The sequence below is a fragment of the Brachyistius frenatus genome, unplaced genomic scaffold, assembly GCF_029030835.1.
Source record: "Brachyistius frenatus isolate BFR_SWC_R1_liver_20210118 unplaced genomic scaffold, ASM2903083v1 Contig_1, whole genome shotgun sequence".
Taxonomy (NCBI): Eukaryota; Metazoa; Chordata; class Actinopteri; family Embiotocidae; genus Brachyistius; species Brachyistius frenatus.
This window is the reverse complement of record NW_027210600.1, coordinates 4130128-4152726: the sequence shown is the minus strand read 5'-3', so window position 1 is coordinate 4152726 and position 22599 is coordinate 4130128. Positions and strand designations below refer to the sequence as shown.

General features: G+C 40.7%; 3 protein-coding genes across 7 annotated transcripts; 2 read left to right on the top strand and 1 right to left on the bottom strand.

Annotated features, from left to right (window-relative positions):
* The first annotated feature begins 156 nt into the window (after nucleotides 1-156).
* Nucleotides 157-9532, top strand: LOC138621793 (transmembrane protein 25). Of its 4 annotated transcripts, XM_069700215.1 has the most exons (10): nucleotides 157-652; nucleotides 814-1032; nucleotides 2043-2200; nucleotides 3305-3649; nucleotides 3737-4027; nucleotides 4654-4785; nucleotides 4890-4923; nucleotides 5985-6094; nucleotides 8686-8772; nucleotides 8896-9532. In XM_069700215.1, exons 3-10 carry the CDS (start codon nucleotides 2122-2124, stop codon nucleotides 8967-8969), a joined length of 1152 nt encoding a protein of 383 aa, XP_069556316.1. In that variant the 5' UTR covers nucleotides 157-652; nucleotides 814-1032; nucleotides 2043-2121; the 3' UTR covers nucleotides 8970-9532. The 4 variants fall into 4 exon arrangements, with proteins under 4 accessions (XP_069556316.1, XP_069556492.1, XP_069556246.1 ...); XM_069700391.1 differs by lacking the exon at nucleotides 814-1032 and having other exon boundaries at nucleotides 157-645; XM_069700145.1 differs by lacking the exon at nucleotides 814-1032.
* Nucleotides 9533-10906: 1374 nt separating this feature from the next.
* Nucleotides 10907-13255, top strand: LOC138616641 (T-cell surface glycoprotein CD3 gamma chain-like). 2 transcript variants are annotated; one of them, XM_069691109.1, is made up of 6 exons: nucleotides 10907-11011; nucleotides 11536-11610; nucleotides 11856-12059; nucleotides 12216-12359; nucleotides 12595-12656; nucleotides 12770-13255. In XM_069691109.1, the coding sequence occupies exons 1-6, from the start codon at nucleotides 10972-10974 to the stop codon at nucleotides 12827-12829; spliced, it is 585 nt and encodes a 194-aa protein (XP_069547210.1). In that variant the 5' UTR covers nucleotides 10907-10971; the 3' UTR covers nucleotides 12830-13255. The 2 variants fall into 2 exon arrangements, with proteins under 2 accessions (XP_069547210.1, XP_069547202.1); XM_069691101.1 differs by having other exon boundaries at nucleotides 10911-11011; nucleotides 11533-11610.
* Nucleotides 13256-15824: 2569 nt separating this feature from the next.
* On the bottom strand, nucleotides 15825-19806 carry LOC138616632 (T-cell surface glycoprotein CD3 epsilon chain-like). Its single transcript, XM_069691090.1, has 5 exons — nucleotides 19588-19806; nucleotides 18935-19129; nucleotides 18695-18838; nucleotides 17987-18039; nucleotides 15825-17035 (listed from the first exon to the last, which is right to left on the bottom strand). Exons 1-5 carry the CDS (start codon nucleotides 19658-19660, stop codon nucleotides 16976-16978), a joined length of 525 nt encoding a protein of 174 aa, XP_069547191.1. The 5' UTR covers nucleotides 19661-19806; the 3' UTR covers nucleotides 15825-16975.
* Nucleotides 19807-22599: the final 2793 nt, after the last annotated feature.

The window sequence follows — 22599 nt, the reverse complement described above, 5'->3', positions numbered from 1 at the left end:
GAACTAATGGAGCTCAGACGCTGTGAACCTGGTTCTGTGTCTCTGTGTGGAGATGATGTGGTTCCTTTAACATGGCTGACGATTGACAGGGATGATGGATGACGGAAGAGGAAGTGTTTATCCCAATGAAATGAAAGTTTAACCCTCACATCCAATAGTGGATTGTTAAAGATGGATGTTTTGCGTGGACATCTTCCTCTTTTCTTTTAGCCTGTACATCCTCTCCTCTCCTCTCCTCTCCTCTCCTCTCCTCTCCTCTCCTCTCCTCTCCTCTCCTCTCCTCTCCTCTCCTCTCCTCAGCTTCCAGCTCCTATTCTCCCTCCCTCCCTGCCTCCCTCCCTCCCTCCTCCCATCCCACTCCCTACTCCTCGGAGTGGCTCCAGCGTGACCGCCTGCGTCAGCCAGCCTCTGCCAGCTATAGTGAACGCTGCTAACTGGAGGTTGCCGTATCCTGCAGAAAGCCCCGTGTGTGTGTGTGTGTGTGTGTGTGTGTGTGTGCGTAAGTGTATGAGTGTATGCAGATGGGAAAGCAACCGAGCCAGGGAGGGCTGCCTCTCATCTCTCCGCTGTCATCACTCTCCCTCCTCTCCTCCTCTGCTGCCATGGAGCTCCAGCAGGCTGAATCGCAGCGCCGTCTGCAGAAAGGTCTGAGGTAATACTGTGCGTGTGTTGCAGAGGACTTTCTCTCTGTATTTAAGTGCATACATCTGCATGCAGACTCACAAAGAGCATTGCGTGTGTGCGTGCGTGTGCGTGCATTGAAGAAAAAAAAAAAAAAAAAAAACCCGTTCCTGCTCGTCCCCATACATACAGGATCATGTGCGCTTCCTTGACGGCTCAGTTCCTGCTTTCGTCCAAGGTTGTCGCTCCGATCACGTGACCCACACGCCACACAAAGACGTTACTCATTCTCTGCTACTTACTGTGTGCGCGCATCGATCCAGGCGGGCCGGTGGATGTTTTCTACCGTAGTGATGGAAGTGAACCGGACCCGGACGGGCAGTGAATTGTTGAAGCGAGCGGCGTGTCACTGTGAGGAGTCTCTCGTGTGCTTTGTTGTTTGTTTTTTGTTTGTTTTTTTTGTCTGTGTTGCATTAGAAGTTTGCTGTCCGTGGCTGTGGCTGCTTCTTTAGGACTGCATCACAGAACCGGTGCATCTTTAAAGGGTCAATTCACCAGCATCATAAACCAAAACCTACAGTTGTAAATACACCCTTAGTGGACTTGAACCAGTTTGGTGTCAAACTATCAAAATGTATGCAGCAAAATTGGATGCAAATCAAAGATTTTTTTTTTTGTATTTATTTTTATTTTTTTATTGAACACATTCTTCTTCCTTGTCAAAACCTTTTTCCTACATGACCCACAATGCAACTTGCCTCCCAGATGTTGGAGATATGGATGTGTTTTGTCTAGTAGTTCTCAACGTAGTCTCTAGCTAGCTGACTGAAGTAGAGATGTCCGGTATAGACCATTTTTTTTTCCTAATGCCACACTCCCAGATATTTTCATCTTCAAAAGCTAACTGGAGTGACACCACTTGAGTTAATTATCAGACAGCTGACCGCTCCCCCTAGAGGCATGTCACAAAAGATATATAACTTTTGTGCTGTCTTAATTTTTTTTAAATCCTTAAATCTGCAGTCCTTTAAAGTTATCCTCCAAAGATGTCCGTGTCGTTCTCTATGGCGGCACCTGTGGCCGTAAGTAGTTGCAGCTGCGTCCGTTGGAGCAGTTGAAGATGAAGCTCTGAACCACGTCCCCTCTCCGGCAGGACAAGCACTGCTGGCTGATGGGAAAACACCTCATTACATGGGGACTCAACACGCATACATTTATTTAAATACAAATTCTTCTGGACTTTTAAGGACCACAAATAACACATCTCCACTTTGCCTTGGACTCGACTCATCTGTTGAAACCAACAGGTAGGGGTTGCGATTCAGGTGGAATGAACCTTTAACCCGGTGCTGCCATGTTCTGAAGTATGTGACGTTTTTTTCCTTAAATCTAAAGATTTATGTATTTTCTTGTCCAAGCAGGTAGAACAGTGTGTGTGTGTGTGTGTGTGTGTGTGTGTGTGTGTGTGTGTGTGTGTGTGTGGTGCTCCGTTGGGCCAGCATGAGGTGTGTGTGTCTGCGGAGTTGGACATCGGGCTCTGCTGTCGTGTTCCTTCACACACTGGCCTTGTCCTGGACAGGTGAGACGCATAACAACTCTCACCGGTTGCCACACGACCAGTTTCTTTTTCTTTTGAACTGAAATCCATCCACGATCTATCCCGTCTTATTGCCCGCCGTATATTTTTACTGATGATGATGGTAATAACAATGGACGCAGGTTCTCTCTTCCTATTTCAAGGCGAGCGGTTTTAATCGTAACTTTGTTGTTTGTTTTGAAATGGAATTGAAATTCGATTTAATGTCGGGTAACATGTTTCCTTTTGAGGAAAATACAAGAGAAATGTGCTTTAATATCGAGAGTTGGGTCAATACCACTCTGATGTTTGCCAGTCAGCTTACCTTTGCATAACTACAGGAAACGGGTGTAACGGCTGGCCTGCAGCTCTCTGAAAGTAACAAAATACATCTTTTACAGGGCTCTGTCTTGGTGTCCCTGCAGGGTTGCTAAGCAACAACCCTGCATGTAACACCAAAAGTTGCTACGCGTGAACTTTTTTTTTTTTTTCACACACTGAGCAATTGAGGTGTAATTTATTAATAGATCTTTTTCACAGCAGATGGTTTTGCTTGTCATTGTATGAAAAGCACAGCTGTCTTAATTTTTTTTTGCATGCTGGTTTACTGTCATGCCACTGAACCATCATTAATAGACCTGCAATGACAAGTCAAATCTCCTGCTGTTAAAAATGTCCTTTAGTGAGGTAAAAGTACTGGTTGGAGGATTTTGGCTGGCTGCTGCACACTCGGGCTAAACTACAACCGGTTTACGGCTCCATTTAATTGCTACCTTCAAATGGGGTTGTCCTCTATATCATAGACTACATATAAACACCCGTCTCTTGTGGAGTTCTCACTTAACCACTTCGTCACAAAGCACACTGCGTACACGACTTCACATTCGTTCCATTTGAAGGCAGCAACTGACTGATCTTCTTGTGCATCTCACAGCAAGAGAACCAAAAAGTGTTTTTCCTAAAAAGCCAAACGTTCCCTTTATCTTGTCATATCTAATCATACACAGGCTACATTTTTAGTCGGAATAGATTCAGATGAAATGTTTTGGTGTGTCATATTTTGCACACGGTCCCGTTACGTGAAACACTTCTCTCTCGTACTCGCAGGCGCAATTGAACCGGTGCCCAAAATTGACGGGCGGCACCAGGCGGCTGTGACACTGCAGGAGAACACGACACACAGGTTCAACTGCCAATCAGACGGCTGGGATCCCCGCGCCCCTCCCTTGCTCACCTGGTACCTGAACGGCGAGCGGCAGAGAGAGCCATCGCTGAACCGCGGGCGTCTGGTGATGACGTCGCGAGACGATCCTGAGGTCATGAGACGGGGGACCAATCACAACAGCACTTTCTCTCTGAGGGCCAGGAAGTGGGACAAGGAGCTGGTGTGTGTGGCATCGAACCCCAGGACGGGAGAGAGCTACAATGCCACGGTCACGCTCAATGTCCAGTGTGAGTAGGTGTGAAATACTTCAGTGGACCCATAGATTTTCAGTCAATGCAGCGGTTGATGAGTTGCTCCTCTCCTCTGTGTCCCAGTCCAGCCAGAGATCCTCAGGGTGAACGCCCACTACAGTGAAACCTCAGACCCCGGGCTCTCCCTCGTCCTCTTCGCCTTAGTGCGGTCCAACCCGCCTGCCACGATCACCTTTGTGGACCAGTCTGGCCAGCTGGTGGCCAACACCTCTGACTTCTTCATCCTGGACTCACGGAGCTACCCCTGGCTGACCAATCACACGCTGAGGGTCACACTCAGCAGCCTGCCAGGGAACGTCTCGCTGAACGCCAGCAACAGCGTGGGGGCCGTGCAGAGCAACCTCACACTGGCAGGTCGGTGGTGGTATGGAGAGAGGATGCTTAAAGGGATGGTAGTGATGTCTCAGGAAATACCCATATTTGCTTTCTTGCAAAGCATTAGATGAGACTTGCAATTCCTCTCTCATGTCTGTCTGATGGGTATGCTTGGGCTAGAAACTGGTTGGCTTATCTTAGCATAACGACTGGAAATGGAGGGGGAGGAGGGGGGGCGAGCCTGGCTCCATCACTCACCAGCCGCTTACGACTTAACATCTTGTATGTTTAAATTTGACAAAAGCCAAACTGTAATCCCAACAATTTGTGGCTACGCTAGGACGATCACAGTCAGGTAGTCTTGTCAAATAACGACACCTTTGAGTCACTGCACCTTTTTCAGAAATAGCACAACACATAACCCTTGAGATGTGTTTCAAAGTGAGCTTCAGAGGTTGCAGTAGGTGGATTTCGGGATCTTTGAACCAATCTGTCCCTGATCCCAGTCTTAATGCTAAGCTAAGCTGACCATCTCTTGTAAGTAGCTGCTTATTGAGTGTACAATCATGCATGGTATTCAGTTTTCTCATTCAGAAAAAAAAAAAACAGCAAACAAGCGTCTTTTCCGAAATGTGTAATTATTCCCCGAAATCTCTTTTCCCCAGAGTTCCTGCAGTCTCGTGTGGAGGTGCCCATGCTGGGTATAGTGACCGGAGGGTCCATGGCCTTCATGGCCCTCCTCATCCTCAGCCTGATAGTTCTCTGCCTCATGCAAAAAAATAAGAGCAAGTCCTTCGGTGAGACTGTAGCGTGTTTGTGTGTCGTGAGCAAGTCAGCTGGGAAATTTGTGACCGTAGGATGTTTTTTTCGGCAGGCTAATACACTTTCTGTTATATTTCAGACGAGCCGGTGGAGATTCTGATGACCAAGAAGAGGTAAATAAAGTAATCAGTACAGAGCAAGTGATGCAAGACAGCAGGAAAGGTTGGAAATCCAGTCAGTCAGTCAGAAATACTTGGAAGAAATACTGAGAAATGCATTGATTCAGCTCAGAAATGGTCACTTTTCTCCCAGTGACAGATTTATCAGATACATTCATGTTAGAACTCACACAAACTGCTCGTGGAGCCTTTAAAGGAACAGATTGGCAGTTTTGGAAACATATTTATTTGATTTCTCCCTGAACGTTAGATGAAAAGATCAGTCTGCACAGTAAATATGTAGCCAGGAGTTGGTTTTTGTTTTACCTTTGGGGAGAGCCTGCTTAGCCGTTTCCCCATTTTTCATCTGCATACTTCACCATGTTATATGTGCCATGACAGTGATTTTATATTTTGCAAAAACATGACTACGCTCTTAATTTTCTCGTCCGACTCGAAGAGGGGAAGAAAACGGGTATTTCCTCAAAATGTCGACCTTTTACTTTTAGAGTCTCATATTCACTCATTGATTTAGCACCTCACACACACACACACACACACACACACACACACACACACACACACACACACACACACACACACACACACACACACACACACACACACACACACACACACACACACACACACACACACACACACACACACACACACACACACACAGTGAGCACTGGACGCAGGTAGGTCTTTTGTAGGCTATAATGCAAGATGCTGATATGGTCATCACGTCTTTAAATCCTGCATTAAAATCCTTTCATTTAGAGAATGAAAACCGCTTTGAAACCGAAACTAATACGATGTACAGAATATTTAAATTTCAGGCGATTGTTTTATTCCTACGATCTCCTACCTTTCACCTGTCACCGCACCAACGCTCTCCGTGCATCCCAGCATACCCTCTCACCTAATCGTTTCCACCTCCGCACATCAGGGGATCGGAAGGAAAGCAGTGATGAAAGCATTTTTCTGCTCGCAGGAATATTATATGTTCGTCCTGCAGATCAGTGATACCTCTAATCCCATGTTTGATACCTCTCCGTACATTATCCACACAGTGACTCGGCCAATCTGAAGACAGAGAAAGCTGATAAGACCAGCATCCCCAGAGAGAACATGTCGCTGCCCGCCAACATGCAGCTCCACGACCTCAGCACTTTGAAAAAAGGTACGAGACCCCCGCCGGTTAACAAACACCCTCATCTCAGGCACGCGCGGGTAGAGGGTGGATATTACACACCTTCCTGTAAGACGCAACTGGAAATTGCAATATGTGCATGCAAGCTTTCAAGCCATAAATGAAATTTGTGAATGTGTGAATGATTTCTGAATTGCTTAGTTTATGAATTTGTCATAACAAAAAAATGGAAAAGTCTATGAAACCATAACTCAGTCAATAATCAGTGAGAACAGATGTTCCTTCACTTTAAATACAGTTTTTACAATGAATGCAGCCTCTTACAGTAATGCGCACTGTATTCTAAAACCAGAAGTAAATGGCAGCATAAAAGATTCGGATACATTTTTGTGTTAAATGTGATAAATTGCGGTCCGAGATCTGATTAAGTGCATGCAAGTTATTACATGTGTAATTCCTTGAAAGTTGGAATTATGGACTCTTGGTTGTCTATATTCATTTGAGTTTCATTCGTTGGAGGTGGCAGATCAACTTAAGTGATCAGGGCTTGTTCTGTCCGTCTCATGGAGGCGTCCTGCGCTACAGTTCACATTGTCCACGGTCCTAAATGATTTGGGTCATTTGGGTGAGAAGAGCTTGACAGAGTATTTGCCCTGTTTCAGTTTATGTTCTTGATGTATGCTGTGCCTTCTCCTTCACTAATTTGTGTGGTCGCACAAATTAAAGTGTTTACTTGACATCCAGGTTTTAGGAATATTAACACATTTATAAGAACAAATGTATTCAGAGTCAAATCAAGTGAGAATTAGAAAAAACATAAAAAAAACTGCTAATTGTGAAGCATATAAATGTTGTAGGTGGTGTAACTACTTCATACACTGCTGTTGAGCAGTTAAAAAAAAATGTCAAGGTGGCACAATAATGTAAAAAACAAACTATAAAGCATCACAAAATGGAAATAATCATGCAAGTGTGATTATGATTATTATTATACAACAAGTAGTTCCAACCCAGCGATCTGATTGGTCAACTGAACATTTGGAACGTGCTCAAATCAGCGTAAAGCGCATCGTGCTCATCATTACAAATATCCCTCCGCCTTCTCAATGGGGATGTATAGTTGGGATTGAATTTCATATAATATTCAATATAATGTTGTTTTTACTTGTTTTTAACACACGATATCTTACGTACAACAAGATTGAGCGAGCTGAGCAGTTTAGTGTTTCCGTGTGCTTCATCTGTTCTGTTTGAGAAACGATCTCTAGAAATTAATTTAAAAAAAACGGACCGGGTCTCGTCTCTGTTGCTACGTTGTTGCTAAGGGAGGGACTACTTCCTGGAGTGGTTTAACGTTACATTCGCTTCTACAGAGGCGACAGATTGTTTTCCAGTTGTTAGTCATACCTGATGTGTTGCCATGGAAACGGAGCTTCCGTGAACGCAATTTTTTTTATATATTTTGAGAGCGAATTGCCCCACAATATTAATACACTTAGATTACATGTTTTATTTAGATGGTAACTTGTTGTATAATCGCAATATTACACGAAAGGGTGAGCTTATTAGTATATAGATTATTGGGGTTTGCCTCTGTCCTAATATTGCTTTATTAAAAAACTACACTGAAACACAGTAGTGAGTATTTGTTTTGAAAAAAAAATTCTCTATTAATTTGCACAAAATGAGCTAAGATGTCATTTAACTCAAGGTAAACAACTGCCTCAACTGCTTAACAAATCATTTAGAAATTGTAAAAGTGCAAAGATTGCTTTCCCTTTACAATATTTTGATGGCTGTCTTTTGGTGCATACATTTTTATTTGCCCAAATAAGCATCACTTCATGGCAAAAAAAAACCCCCGGAAAATCACATCTAGTGTGTCCTACAGGATTTAAAAACATGTAAAGATAACTAGAGAGATCGCAGAGGAAGCATCTGATGGTGATTTGGTAACAACTGGAAGGCCTCATAATTCAGTACTAATTATAAACACTATGACCCTTTTCTATAAGAGACCACAGGAGAAAGGACACGTGTGGTTTCACCTTCAGATCTGCTGTCGATACTAAACAGTTTTCAGACATTCACTTCTCTTCTTTCAAACACTTCATGTCGGTTGAATATGAAGCCAGAAACTTGTATATTATACCTGTATAATATATGATTATTATAATAATCATATATATATATATATTCAACATACTCAAATCAGCATAAAGCGCATCCTGCTCATCACTACAAATATCTAACATAAACTGTGCCTGGCCAGGAAGTATGTTGTAGTCCAAGCACATAAATCCCTACAAAAGCAAAAAAAAAAATTGGGGCATTGGACTTTTAATTTTTTCCACATAAAGTGGAAAAACTGATTTGCTAACGAAAAGCTTTAAATGTGCTGGTGTGAACTTTGTTATCCGTTATCAGGTCCCTCTGTTTCCAGTGTCCACAGCTGGTGAGCTAAAGGCAATATCACTTAGCATTAACATTACAAGCACGGGTATTGAATTAGTTCTCTCACCTCGCTGGTGGTAAAGACGAGTGCATTTGTCCAAGAAGCCTCATCATTACAGGCCGTCTGCATTCTCCTTCCCATCTTTTTTCTGCATCGCCTGCGTCAGCCCGGGACGCCGCCCAGCAGAACAGTGTGGGAGAGCAGAAGAAAGAGGAAGAGGAGGAAGACCTGTCTTTAGCGTACGCCGCCAGAGGTCAGTGAAATCCACTCTGACCCCGTTGCATGTTTCATTATTTATACTGAAGTTTCGGTGCAGAGGAACAGCAGTGAGTATTCCTTTTCTTTTCTTTTTTTTTTCTCCCCTGATGCTTCCCAGGTTTTGCCAGATATCCGATGGTGGGCTACATCTACAAGGTGAACAGCACCAGCAGTGAGGAGATCTGGCTCTGACGGACCTCGAAGCTCCACACATACTGTACGTGCATGCGTAACTACTTCAAACAGTGCAGCTGTCCAAGAAGAAACCCATTCACTAACCATCAGTCAGCTTCAAACTGGACCGGGAGGACCAGATCTCGTTGTGTCAACAACAAAACAAAAAAAACACGTGTTTCTCTCTGACTCAAACGTGACCTTCGTGTCCTTCATACAAACCTGTTTTGTTTTTTTCTTTATCAAGTGAATCGAGTGCTCTGGTATTTACACTGTTGTCTCAACGATGCGAGTCCAAATGAAAATGCTCATATCCTGAATGTTTTGACATGACTTCCTGTAACCACGTGCTCATGACGTCCTCCTCCTCGTTGCATTACTGGAATGCATTGGCTGTCCCACGCTAACACCACAATGTCAACGTGAGATTTTACATTTTGATCAATCATATCTGAACGAGACGGTGCATAATTATAGAATACGTAATTGTTTATGGACATGTAACATGTCGTTTACTGTATATTTGTATGCATATGTATATGTGTATAAAAGAGGATGTCTAATAAAAGATAATATTGGTATTGTGTGGAAGTAAATGCTGGACATGCTGTGGTTTTACTCGGCGCTCACCAGGGGGCGCTCTGCAGTGCTTTATCAGCTGGAACATTGGATCATATTTGTGTTGGTCATGAAGGTGTTTGTGATACCAAACAGTACGAGAAGTGAGCGTCTGTTGTGTGTTGATGGTGATACATTTGGAGAAAAAGAAATTAGATGCTCTGCTTTGTTTGTTTGTTTTTTGCAAAAGCAGGTGCAGAAGAAGTTTTACTTTGTCTGTGTGTGTGTGTGTGTGTGTGTGTGTGTGTGTGTGTGTGTGTGTGTGTGTGTGTGTGTGTGTGTGTGTGTGTGTGTGTGTGTGTGTGTGTGTGTGTGTGTGCGTGTGTGTGTGTGTGTGCAGGTGTTGGCTCTAGGTCACAGGTTTTGTTGTGGCTTTTCTTCAAACAGGAAGCAGAGTTGTGTTGTGGGAGCGTCTCGTTACTTCTCCGCCAACCTGGGTAGAATACAGTCTGTCACAGTCAGAGGGAAAAACATTTACAACACGTGGAGGCAATTGAAATATTCATCTGAACACACACACACACACACACACACACACACACACACACACACACACACACACACACACACACACACACACACACACACACACACACACACACGCACGGCTGTGTTCGTGTCTTTGTTTTAACAGACGGAGCTGCTGATCGGCAGCACACATCTCCCAGAGAGAAAGTGTTGTGTCGACAGGCATGTGTACAGTCAACAGGAGTTTTCTTCACTCATTGTTGGTCATGCTTTTTTTTTTTTTTTGTAAAAACGTGGAAGCTGCTTTGACAAGGTGAATATTGGCGTGTGGGTTTCAGGGCCCTTGGTACATTTTAACTCCGTGATTATCTTCATGAAGCCCGAACTGGTGACTGAACAGTTCATAAACAATTCTCTGAGGTTTTCTACTGCAAATCTACTCAATATTGCAAATCCAAGTTAAATTTAAATACACTTAAATATACCACCCTGTAAAAATACTCCATTGCAAGTAAAAGCCCTGTGTTGAAAATGTTACTGGTGTTGTTAGATATTTAATTTATATTAAACTATTTAACTAGTTTAAATAACATTTAAACTTATTTAATAAATTAAGTTGTTAAATATTTAATATTTCAATATAAATATTTAATATTTAACAACACCAGCATGTTAGCAATAATAACACGTATTAAATGCATGTCAAAAGTAAAAGTCCAGAGTTCTCCAGATGTAGGATTAACAAAATTTACTCAGACGGAAAATAAACCAATCACACTCACTTCCTTCTCTAACACACACACACACACACACACACACACACACACACACACACACACACACACACACACACACACACACACACACACACACACACACACACACACACACACACACACACACACACACACTCACTCACTCTTCGACCAACTGGATGCATTCGCAGCTGGAACAAGGCAGCGTTTTATTTCGAGGTCAGTACTTTTAATTTGAAATTTACTCTCTAGCTCATATTCTAAATCTTATCTGAAGACAGCTGGGATGTTTTTTGGAGTCTCTTGAAGACGAACCACCTCTCAACTCAGTTCAATCCATAACGGATGAGAGGCGAAGTGTCTGTAAGTAACTCCAAAAAGTCCAGTTGTCTTTGGATCAACCCTTTGATTGACCTGGATGAACGTTCGCACACGTGTTTATAATATTGTGCTGTGTATGTTTTGACGATGTTTTCATAAAGACCACACAATGTTGTAATTAAATTTGTTTTGTGGTAACTATCTGAACTCAGTTTTTATTGTTATTATTGTTATCATTGATTAGCTAAACTAATTATCTTGCAATAAGCACCTTAAATATTGTCTGTCATAATCAGTTCTGTTAAAGTAAGTTGTGTAAAATGGTGAACAGAAAACAAGCAGAAAATGGCGCCCTTCCTGTTCGCTGTCGTTTACTCGCTCTGACTTCAGTGAGCTGAAGTATTTCCTTTTGTCATCAGCAGATCTAAGAGGAGTCAACACAATGAAATGTCACTTCTTTTTGCCCACCTGTTTGCTCCTGCTCTGGACACTGACAGGTAGGCCTCTCATTAGCTCGATGACGTGGAATTAAAATGAAGGCAAACATCTTCTGTCAATTGTGTTTGAACCACTTCTGATGTTTGCCAGCTACATTTCTCTACATATCTCCTGCAGCATCTGTCAGCTGTAATGACAGTAGGAAGACTACTTTGGGGTTCACGTGAGCTTATGTAGAAGTAAAGATGTGTGTGTGTATGATATATACTTGGCTTATTGTCTTCAATTTTATTGCTTCTTTTAGTAACGGCAAAGGATCCAGAGATAAAGGTGGACGAGTTTGACAATGGAATCAAGCTGACTTGTAAGGAGGGCTTTACTATTAAATCGGAAAACGGCACATCTGGACAGACTAGGACGCTGACATACAGGGATGACAACACGGGGGAATACCAATGCTCTGACAGTGAACATGGACATATACATAAAATCTACGTGAAATTTCGGAGTAAGTTGATCCTTGTTGTTTTCATGTGTACTGTTGTACTACTATTACTTAACTTTACAATACATGGAAGTAGCCCACAGTATAGCGTGACAGTAATCACGCCTCATAAATGTCAGATTCTTACTTGTGTTTATGTGTGTGTTTGTGTGTGTCCAGCCTGTGACAACTGCATAGACCTTGATGAGGTTTCAATATCAGGAATAGTAATAGGAGAAGTGGTGGCTACAACAGTGATAGGAGTGGCTGTCTATCTCATCGCTTCTCAAGCTCAGACTAGACCAGTCACCTCGAACAAGAAAGGTAAAATCAATCTATTTATTTATCTGTCTGTCTGTTTGTCTCTCTCTATATACATACACAAGGTTTTTGAATTTACTCTCACTGGCGGTAAGGGGAGACAAAGGTTTCTCACTGCAGGTTTAAGTAATGAGTACAAATATTAATCCTACGAATAATAGAGCTTGATATTAAATTAAATAGCCCCGATCAGATTGTTTGTTTCAATATTGATTTTATCAATACATTTATCCTTCAGGCTCCGATAGACAGCATCTTGTTCCTGTTGATATGAGCAGGAACTCCGACGGCCATTACCAGGTAAGCTGAAATGCGAAGGCCTTTCGCGATTATCACATTTCAAAATTAAAACAACAGATGACACGGTCTCTCGTGGTCCATTCACTTCCTTTATCTCACTTCTCCTCCCTCAGCCTCTGAGACGCCAAGCTGGCCAGAGAGACATGTACGATGTGCTCAGCCCTAAAAGATAGAGGAGTGGTAACTCATGGCCTGGGACCCCCCCAACACCTCCCACCTCTACCCCCAAGCTGATAACATATTCTCCATGTGTCCTTGCTTTCTCAAACATCTGCAGTCTGTTTCTTGTTCCCACAACAGAATACTTTGATGCGTAGCTTGGTCGTTGTTCGTCATGTAATTTGCTATGGCGCTGTTTTAGCTTATCATTTATTTTCACCAGGCCTGTAAGGTTATGTTGCTGTATATCATTACTCAATGCTTCCGCTGCAGTACTTCCTGGTACCATTTTAATCACAATATTTTTCTAGATTTTTCTGAAAATAAAAATGTAAAAATCCAGAGACTGTAATGTTGCAACCTTTTTAAATTGGGGAATAAAAATTTGCTGTAATTTTCTTGGAACTTGGGTATAATTTTGAAGTACTTGAATGCTCTACTCTGTTTTTGTACCACAATATGTTTCAGAAGTAAATATTGTGACTTTTAATTAATTAATACATTTTTAAGTATTTTAGGTCAAGAGCTTAACATATTAAAAAAAACATATTATAAGGTTATAAAATATGATGCACTGGTTAACATTAAACCATTGATTCCATTGTTTCATGTATATACTAAGTTTGAGATCTAAACCTGCCTAATATTTATGTAATGTTTATTTGTATAGTAACAAGGATGCATCGCAAAGTAATTCCACACACCACAGCATTTATAGTCAGAATAGGTACCAAAGGCCCCTGTTGGGCCTGTAAAATACATAAAACTCAAATACACAAGGGTCAGCCCAAAACTCATTTTCAGCAATACTTTCAATGTTACATGTTTGTTTCAATGGATTGAACGATGGGTCCGGATCTTACTTTTGTAGTATTGCCAGTCTCCCGACAAAGACATGGCAAGAATTTATGGCACTTTGATTACTTAATCTAACATAATTACCATCGTGAAAGACAAATATATTGTGTTGTCTAAACCCAGGCTCAACCCACGGTACTGGTGTTCTTGTATAACGTGACATATTTAATTTATGTAGCATACATTCAGTAACTTTACATAACTGTAACTGTATGTAACATTACTGAAATAAAAATACTTCTTTTGACTGAAACGATGATCTTTTTCTCGCCATAACCACGTAGTTTGGTGCGCAAATCTAAGGTGCCCGATTTTTTCACATTTGTCCGAGGCAGATCTTGGTGTGATGTCTTCTAGTGGACTGATGGGTGTATTACATGCTTTGGTATGATACGTTTGTGACTGCATGACTGAACCCTCTTTTAAGAAGCAACTTGTATTTAAGATGTTCCCAGTCAGCATCCAGTTTGAGTTCTGCAGGCAAGCAATTCAAAATGTAAATCTGTCTAAATCAGGGTTAACATAACAGTTCCCATTGTGTTTCTGAGCCCGAGAACCTGAGAGGAACCACTAAGTCTCTGAGGACGAGAGGAACCTGAGTATTTAGGCGTTTATAGATGTGTATAAGATGATTACATTTAACTAAGTGATCATAACCAAACGTATTGCAGGGTTAATTTTTCCCGCATTATGAGTACTTTTGTTGTAAAAAGTTAAACAAATAACAAAATAATACATGCACTAAATTAGAGTTTAAGAACACTTGATCTGAGTATGTTTAAATTGTTTTTGGTACTTTTAATTAAGTAAAGGATCTTAATACTTCTTCAACCATCTGCTATTGTTGCTTAATTACAGCTCATGGAGGAAGTCTATGAGAGGTCTCATTCAGTTGGTTGCACCAAAGATAGAAGTACAAGAGAATGCAGAACAATAGCGAAAGCAGGGAAAGAATTACGCAACAAGGCTACAGACAGGAGCTGAGAGAAAAGTTGAAAAGACAGAAAGGTTATAGTAGCAACAAAGAAGAGGAGCAGGATATAGAGGAGAGGAGGAGGAGAGAAGCTCTATCTGATTCCACAGGAGGGCTCCTCATGTCTGATAATCTAATAGCTTAAATTCTTTGATCACTGCTCGTCTTCTTCTCGACGCTGCTGTGACAAAGCTACAAACAGCAAGCTTTCTACCGAAGAGTAAAGAGATCAAACAGTGGAGCTTTAGACAGCTCCAGCTCAGAAGCACAACCCTGATCAACGCACACACACACACACACACACACACACACACACACACACACACACACACACACACACACACACACACACACACACACACACACACACACACACACACACACACACAGTAAACCAACATCTGACTCAATATGCACGTACACACTTTCCAGCACTCACACAAGGTTGTGTGTTCGTTCTCGCTCGGCACAAACGTGTACGTCCGTGCACGGATGCTCACTCTCACAAACAGATGAGCAGATGTAGGTCTTTGTGTGGGAGCGGTTTAACTTAACAGTCACATCTTACTACCCCCCACCCCCTCTTCACACACACACACACACACACACACACACACACACACACACACACACACACACACACACACACACACACACACACACACACACACACACACACACACACACCACTGCCACCACCACCACCAACCTCTTTCTTTTCTGTCTCGGAGCAGATGTAGATGAAGATTACCGAACAGTAAGTGTGGGAGTGTTTCAACTAGACACCAGACCTCTCTGAGCTACATAATGGACTTATCAATCATTACTCGCTTGCTCGAAGAAGAAATATATAACGTCATGTTTTCCGCGTTCGTTTCCATCAGTATACGTCTGTGCTCAGTCACTGCTGGGAAAAACACACCGATCCAAACAAAAGGCCAAAACATGACGTGACCCAACCTTTCCAACGGTATACGATGTATTCACATGCACTGAGAGATGTTTCGGAGATATGTCAGATATTTCCAAAGACAATATGGCACCTAGAGACGGAGAGAGACGAAGATATGTGCTACGGATATGAGCTGTGGCTTCGAGCTGCCGCTTCATGAACCGCACACAGTTATATCTGTAGAATCATCTCAGCATCGTTTCCGACCATGAACAGAAGAAAAAAATTAGAGCAGTGTTGATTTTATTAGAGACATGTTTGTCCATTACAGTGACGAGAAGATGAGCACATGGGATAAGAATGAAAAAGCCAAAAAAGTACAGTGCAGAAACATTTTAAATGTCACACATATATACAGTAAGCAGGTAAATCTATTTGAAACGATAATACAAAAAAAATTTGATTTTTATCGATGGCTAGTATGAATTAGGCAGCAAATTTTGATATTAAAAGGTCAAAAAACTCAAAGATATATATATATATATATATATTCAGTATCCAGATTATTAGGTGCACCTGGACAATACCTGTATAATCTTATTTGGTGCAGTGCAACATTTCTGCCATATATTCTCACACCTAACACCACCATACTGTAACAAAAAAAATAAAACAAAACATAACCAAAATACCTATAGGTATAAAAACAGTGCTGGATTACCTTGGATGCACGCATAATAAAATGGACACTGACGGCATATTACAATAAAACAAAACAAAACTCCCCCTCTGCTGTCTGTCATGCAGATAGTTGTATTTGCTCAGATAACTGCGATGAGATGTGTCTCTCACAGCCCTGAAAGAATTAAAACAGTAATTATTTCCCAACCTGATTTTCTCTGGCGAACCCGATAACAGCCCTTTCAGATGGGCTCAAATATCCTTTCTTGGTATCACTTTTTTTCAGGGATTGATGAGACGTCCATACAGAATGGACCCGATGATATTTTCCTTACAATGAATACGCAGTGCACAAAGTGATCTTGGAATTGTCAATGCTGGCTACTCGTCAATATAGGGAAGTACCTCAGGTTGGAAGCAGAACATACAGAAACAATCTCCCCATAACACCGCCCAAAGTTTTCAACTGGGACTATTTCTTCAAAAGAAACTAGTCCTTAAGTACATTTTCAGTGTAATTTTCAAATACTGTGAGCACCAAAACTTAAATGCTGTTCACCTCTGTTGAAACCTAAACTATTGCACCACTGGTAGAAAAGACACGTTTTCATTTGGGTTAAGTGACCCTTCCAATTTTAAACGGCAAGTGTTTGTATGGAGGAGCATGACTGATGCTTTTGAATATCTTCTGTGACTGTTTGCTTTCATCCATGCAGACTTCAAACCAATCACCTGGCGCCTGTGTTAAATGACTTTCTATCCAGTCCTGTTCACGACAGAGTACGTTCCCTGGGAGACATTTTGGAGGTTCAGGCTCTGCCAAAAGAAAAACAAAATGTTTTGTGTTAAGATGGTTAGATCACAGTATACATTAACAACTTTAAATCACAGGCTTCCAGGGGCATCAGTAACCTAACTTTTGCAAATCGGATCCAAACCACATTTGGAGGCCGTGATGTCTGGACACACCAACTCTGATCAGCTCATTTGCAAAGAACAGTGCAGACAGTCTGTCCAAAACATCTGATTTGAGGAACAAATCTGATTGGCTCACAGTCTGAACAAAACGTATCCGATTGTTGAGCCATTTCTACTGTAGGCTTCAGCTTTCGCAAAAAAAAGCCTGATACTATTCCAAATAAATAGATTGTCCACGGACGAGACAGATTCTTCTTTTTATTCAATACAGTCACACATTGAAAACCTTTCACATTTATTCTGTTACATTTATTATGATGACTGTGACACTTTGCTTAAGATAGATAGACAGATGGTTACTTTATTAATCCCCAAGGGGAAATTTTTCCGCTACAGCAGCTTTTATAGATACAGGAAAGCAATAAAATAACAGTAAAAAATATTAAATATAAAAATGCACAGTATATGCAATAAATAGAATAAAATAAAATATAATAATTAAATTAAATTAAAACTAAATAAACGATAGTGCAAAGTTTTTTTTTTTTTTTTTTAATTTTTTTAAGTAAGCAATTGGAGATTTTGGCTAACACGCTTATTCACTTGAGTATTTCTTGCCTCGGCCCAGTGAGCTACCGGAGTTTTAAAAAGCAGAACTTGTTGATTTTCCCCCAAATGAAATACAATTTGTTGATCAGTGTGCTTTCCATTATATGTTGGCAGATTCTTTTCAACCTTTGGACAGAACCAGGCTAACTATCAGATTGCAACTGATTTTATATAAACATGAAGCACAAATTGGAGTTCAGCCTGTTTGCAAAGTAGAGTTTTGGATTATAGAATGATTACCTCATACTCAGAAGATGAGCCAGGTGGAGCCGTGGCTCCTGGACGAGCTGGTGCTAGAAAATGATGATAGAATGAACATGTTCATGGACAACTGAAAAACGGTGTATAAGTACTTCAGTTCAAGAGACATATGAGGTTCGATCAAAAAGTTCCTAAACTGCTCCTGTCGTGCCTGAACGGTAACTTGCACTGAGGTGTGTACAGAGCAGGGGGAAGCTATCACCTTCATGATAAGTATTCCAAGTTTTCTAAGAGTTACACATTTTTGTGAGCACTGGTCCGGGGTGTCTGCAAATTCTCTGTGTACACAAGCAGAGAGCGCATAGCACGTTACGTGATACTCAGAAAATCAGCAATGGAGACCCTTGATATGTTTCAGAAAAGCTCTGACAATGATGCAAAAGCCAATCTAAGTGTTTTGTTTTGTCACAACGTACAAAAATCTGGCAAGTTTCTCGCCCACAAAAACATGATCGTCACTTCCCACCACCTCAACTCACTGGATCTGGCTCCCTTTGACTTCCTTCAGTTCCTCAAAAGTGTGATGTGCCCTTTCTGCCTAAATTGGTGCATGACAAAACTAACGTTCGCCCGGGCCATTGCTCACAAAATCAAAACTTTTTGATAGACCCTCAAAAGGTAAACCTTCATTCAATCATCAATCATGACATTTAGTTGAATATGGCATTTGCTTGAATCAAATGTTACCTTTGGAAGAGTGAGTCGGGCCCGCTGAGCTTTTCTTCTTGGTGCACCTGAAGATTATCCACATTAGAAATGCTGTCCCGACCACATCCACAACAATGGCCACCGCAAATACTGTTCCATCCAGCTCAAAGCATTTATCACATGCTGGAGGACAAAGACCGGCCGTTAAACAAGTGTTAGTTTAGTAAGGACAGCAACCACAAATGGCACATTATGAAAAGAAAACATTATTTTACTCACTCTTTCCCATGACGTAGAATTGATAGCTTTTTTTCTCTTCATCTTCTGTGTATTCGCAGTGGTAGTTGCTTTTGTCAGTGTAGTCGAATGTATATTGTTCTCCCGGAACATTCGGTATTGATACCTTCTCCTTAAACCAACTCCCCTCTCCTGGACAGGTCAACTCGACTTTGTCCATCCAGAATGTTACGTATCCTTTAAACACATGAACAAATGTTAAGTTACTTCAGGGCAATTGCTTTAATTTCTTATTATTTCATCAAGACCGTTTTCACCCTTACTTTACTTTTGATAAAGAAACTCATCTTAGGCACATTATTCCTTTCAGTATGAGTTACTATATTATTCTAACTTCTTAAATAGATAAAAACATTTCCATTAACAAGTTATAATAAATAACAACAACATTAAAAGACCTTTTTTGTCGACAAAATACGTTTCTATATACTGCAGTTGAAGAACGAAGTACATGCAAGTACTAAAGTCTATGCAGTAGTTACAGTCCATCCACAGGAAATTGGAAAAAACTTTTTCAAAAATGCTCTTGAATGTCATCTTTCTTTTAAAAAAATTTTTTTTCATCTCAATCCACAACAGAATATTAAACTTCACATAAAGTAAAGTAAAGCAGGAGTGTTAGATACTGTCTTTACCTCCATCAGACTTCGCGGTAGCAGTGAACATGAGGACGACGACGAGCACAGCCTGAACACCGATGCTGTGCATTTTCTCAAGACAACTGTTGTTCTCTTGTGTTTGCTGTGTTTTCAAAGCTTCTGTTGAATATATCACATTAGTGAATGTCTCCTCTAGAAGATGTAAAGTACAACAAACTGGCTGTTCAATAGTACGAAAATATTCAAGGAAGTAGAACTGGTGGTTCTCTCTCTCGCTCTAACTGTCTCGCACAACACGCACACACACCCACACCCACACGCACACACACACACACACACACACACACACACACACACACACACACACACACACACACACACACACACACACACACACACACACACACACACACACACACACACACACACACACACACACACACACCGTAAGCGTTCTTTTGAGATGAACCTCAAAATGAAGTCAAACTGAAGGAGTAGAGTGAATACAATACTCTTATTTTGTTCAAACTCAACAAAAGAAGCTGCGACAACGACAGCAAAAACAAAAGCAACAGATCAAATGTGATATAGTGGTAAACGCACCCTAATGTATAATAAGACTTAGTACTTTATACACATATATTGAACATTTTAAGCTGGTAAATCGACTGCAAATGTTTTGGTCTAATTTGTAATCACTAATAGTGACTGTTGTCTGATTTTATTATCATTACATGTCAGAGTAAAACTGGTTTGTACGGGTTTATACTGAATGCACTGCCTCATATCTAAGCAGCCGCACACAGAATGTGACGTATGAATCAGTAACTGTTCTTTACAGAACATGACACACTTGGATGTGACACATCTTTTAAGCTTTACAAGTAAAACTATTGAATGTCATAATTTTCCTGTTGCATGATTCATATAGAAGAATAATACATCAAGGAAGACACACTGACTGCAGTTTACCATAAGCTAACAATAGCTGGTAATAAAATTGATGAGAAAAGCTTTTGGGTTGCCAGGTTGTGAAAAATGTCTCTTGCTCAGGTATCTCAGCTGCTTTTGTTGCTACACAAAGGGTTAAGTTGTTGAACATGAACTGCGACCTCCATGTGAGTTCGGCTGTGGGTTGTCATTGCATGTTTCTCCCCTCCCCCCATATGTTGTTGTCTCTCAGCTGCCAAATGATAAAGTCACTGAGAAAGGCCCCAAAGTTCATTGCTACCAAACATTCGCGTGTCATCGATAATTATAATCATAGATGGTAGTAAAAGTCTCTTCCAATGATCGATCAAGTCTGCCGTTGTAAATGTCTAAAGGCTGTTAAGAAGGGATTTTGGTCCAGATGCTGTGCAGATGTTATCCAATAAGTCAGGAGTGAAACAATAAATCTTAGGAGGCGTCTGTTTGACAAACTGAAGAGTTAAAGAAACAACAGAAGTGTCACACTGGTGGGATGAATGCCATCAAGAAGTTAGGAACTCCTGCGTGGCCTGTTTGATTTATAGATTGTTAATAAATTATGCATGAACCATGAATTAAGCTTGAACATTAAACGTTTTCTAAGACACATCACAGCGCATTAATTTATTGTATGTTATTTGTAACAGCTCATAATTAAATATATCTCTGAAATATCTCTGCAATTAAGATTGTAAAATATTCTTTTTTTGGGGTATTAATTCGATTTTTATGCACATTTCTGAAGTTGTATAATTATAAATACACTTTCTATTTCACAGTTTCTTACAGTGATGGGAAGTAAATAAGTATTTTTTTCTCAAGTACTGTACTTATGTACCATTTTGCTATACTTGTACTTTACTAAAGTATTTCCTTGTCGTGCTACTTTTCTACTTGGAGACACATATTCTTTGTAGTTCAATACATGATACTTTAAGCACATTGTGATGCTGATGCTTTTGCAGTAAGTGGAAGGCGTACTCAGATCTTTCACTTGAGTAAAAGTAACAATACGACAATGGAAAAAACACTCGATTTAAAATTGTACTCAGGTAAAAGTACATAAGTACTGTCAGCAAAATGTATTGGAAAATATCAAAAGTTAAAGTGCAAAATGGCCCAGTGAAGAGTGTTATATTTATCATACTGATAAGTGCTTCATTGACATATACATGTAAGCAGCAATTTAATGTTCAATTCAATTCAATTCAATTCAATTCAATTCAATTCAATTCAATTCAATTCAATTCAATTCAATTCAATTCAATTCAATTCAATTCAATTCAATTCAATTCAGTGGTATTTACATAGTGCCAAATCACAACACAGGTTATTTCAGGGCACTTAACTGATGGGAAAAAAAGAAGAAGATTTGTCTCTTCCTCTTGTTTGCATTGTGGCTCCAGAAAGTCTCTGGTCAAGTAGGCTCCGAAAAGTTTCTTTTGTTTTCTGTCTTATTTGCAAGTGATTCCTTTATTGTTTTACTTTCCGCATCTAATTGACGACTCCCCTGTGTCCTTATCTTGTGACCTACAACCAAATTCAACCTACGACCCCCCCCCCATGCAAAAGTGGAGGTGTGAACACCAGCCTTTACCGGCCCCAGAATATAGAGGCACATGAAAGTGCGGCTCTGCCCCCAAGTGGTTCAACCCAGCAAGAAAAGACAGTTTCATACAATGAATGCAGCCTTTCAAACAAGACAAGAACCATCACATTAACATCTCCCTGTTTGTTTTCACTGTGAAGACAAGAGGAGTCCAGTCAGTCATAGACGAGGATGATGATCATACATCCACTTCAATACTAATATTAAATATGGGATTTATTTAAAAAAAAAAAAAAAGTAAGATGCAATACTCCTTTAAACTCAAAATCAAATGTGTGTGAAAACTAAACTGACTGGATTGACTGCATTTCACTATTATATGTTTCTAACGATTGAAATCACAATATTAAAGTGAAAAAAAATATACCTGGAAGTTTTAATCTCCATCCATCCATCCATCCATCCATTATCTATACCTATATATCTATATCCTGAACAGGGTCACAGGAGGGGGGTGCTGGAGCCTATCC

What these genes read in the sequence shown, in the direction of transcription:
- LOC138621793 (XM_069700391.1), top strand. Translation starts at nt 2,122, where the DNA reads ATGAGGTGTGTGTGTCTGCGGAGTTGGACATCGGGCTCTGCTGTCGTG. An exon ending in GGTCACGCTCAATGTCCAGT is followed by an intron (nt 3,650 to 3,736) that starts GTGAGTAGGTGT and finishes TCTGTGTCCCAG; the next exon opens with TCCAGCCAGAGATCCTCAGG. An exon ending in ATTCTGATGACCAAGAAGAG is followed by an intron (nt 4,924 to 5,984) that starts GTAAATAAAGTA and finishes TTATCCACACAG; the next exon opens with TGACTCGGCCAATCTGAAGA.
- LOC138616641 (XM_069691101.1), top strand. Translation starts at nt 10,972, where the DNA reads ATGCATTCGCAGCTGGAACAAGGCAGCGTTTTATTTCGAG. An exon ending in AGGCAGCGTTTTATTTCGAG is followed by an intron (nt 11,012 to 11,532) that starts GTCAGTACTTTT and finishes TTTTGTCATCAG; the next exon opens with CAGATCTAAGAGGAGTCAAC. An exon ending in AGTCACCTCGAACAAGAAAG is followed by an intron (nt 12,360 to 12,594) that starts GTAAAATCAATC and finishes TTTATCCTTCAG; the next exon opens with GCTCCGATAGACAGCATCTT.
- LOC138616632 (XM_069691090.1), bottom strand. Translation starts at nt 19,660, where the DNA reads ATGCACAGCATCGGTGTTCAGGCTGTGCTCGTCGTCGTCCTCATGTTC. An exon ending in TACCGCGAAGTCTGATGGAG is followed by an intron (nt 19,130 to 19,587) that starts GTAAAGACAGTA and finishes ATGTGTTTAAAG; the next exon opens with GATACGTAACATTCTGGATG. An exon ending in GCTCATCTTCTGAGTATGAG is followed by an intron (nt 17,036 to 17,986) that starts GTAATCATTCTA and finishes TTCTTTTGGCAG; the next exon opens with AGCCTGAACCTCCAAAATGT.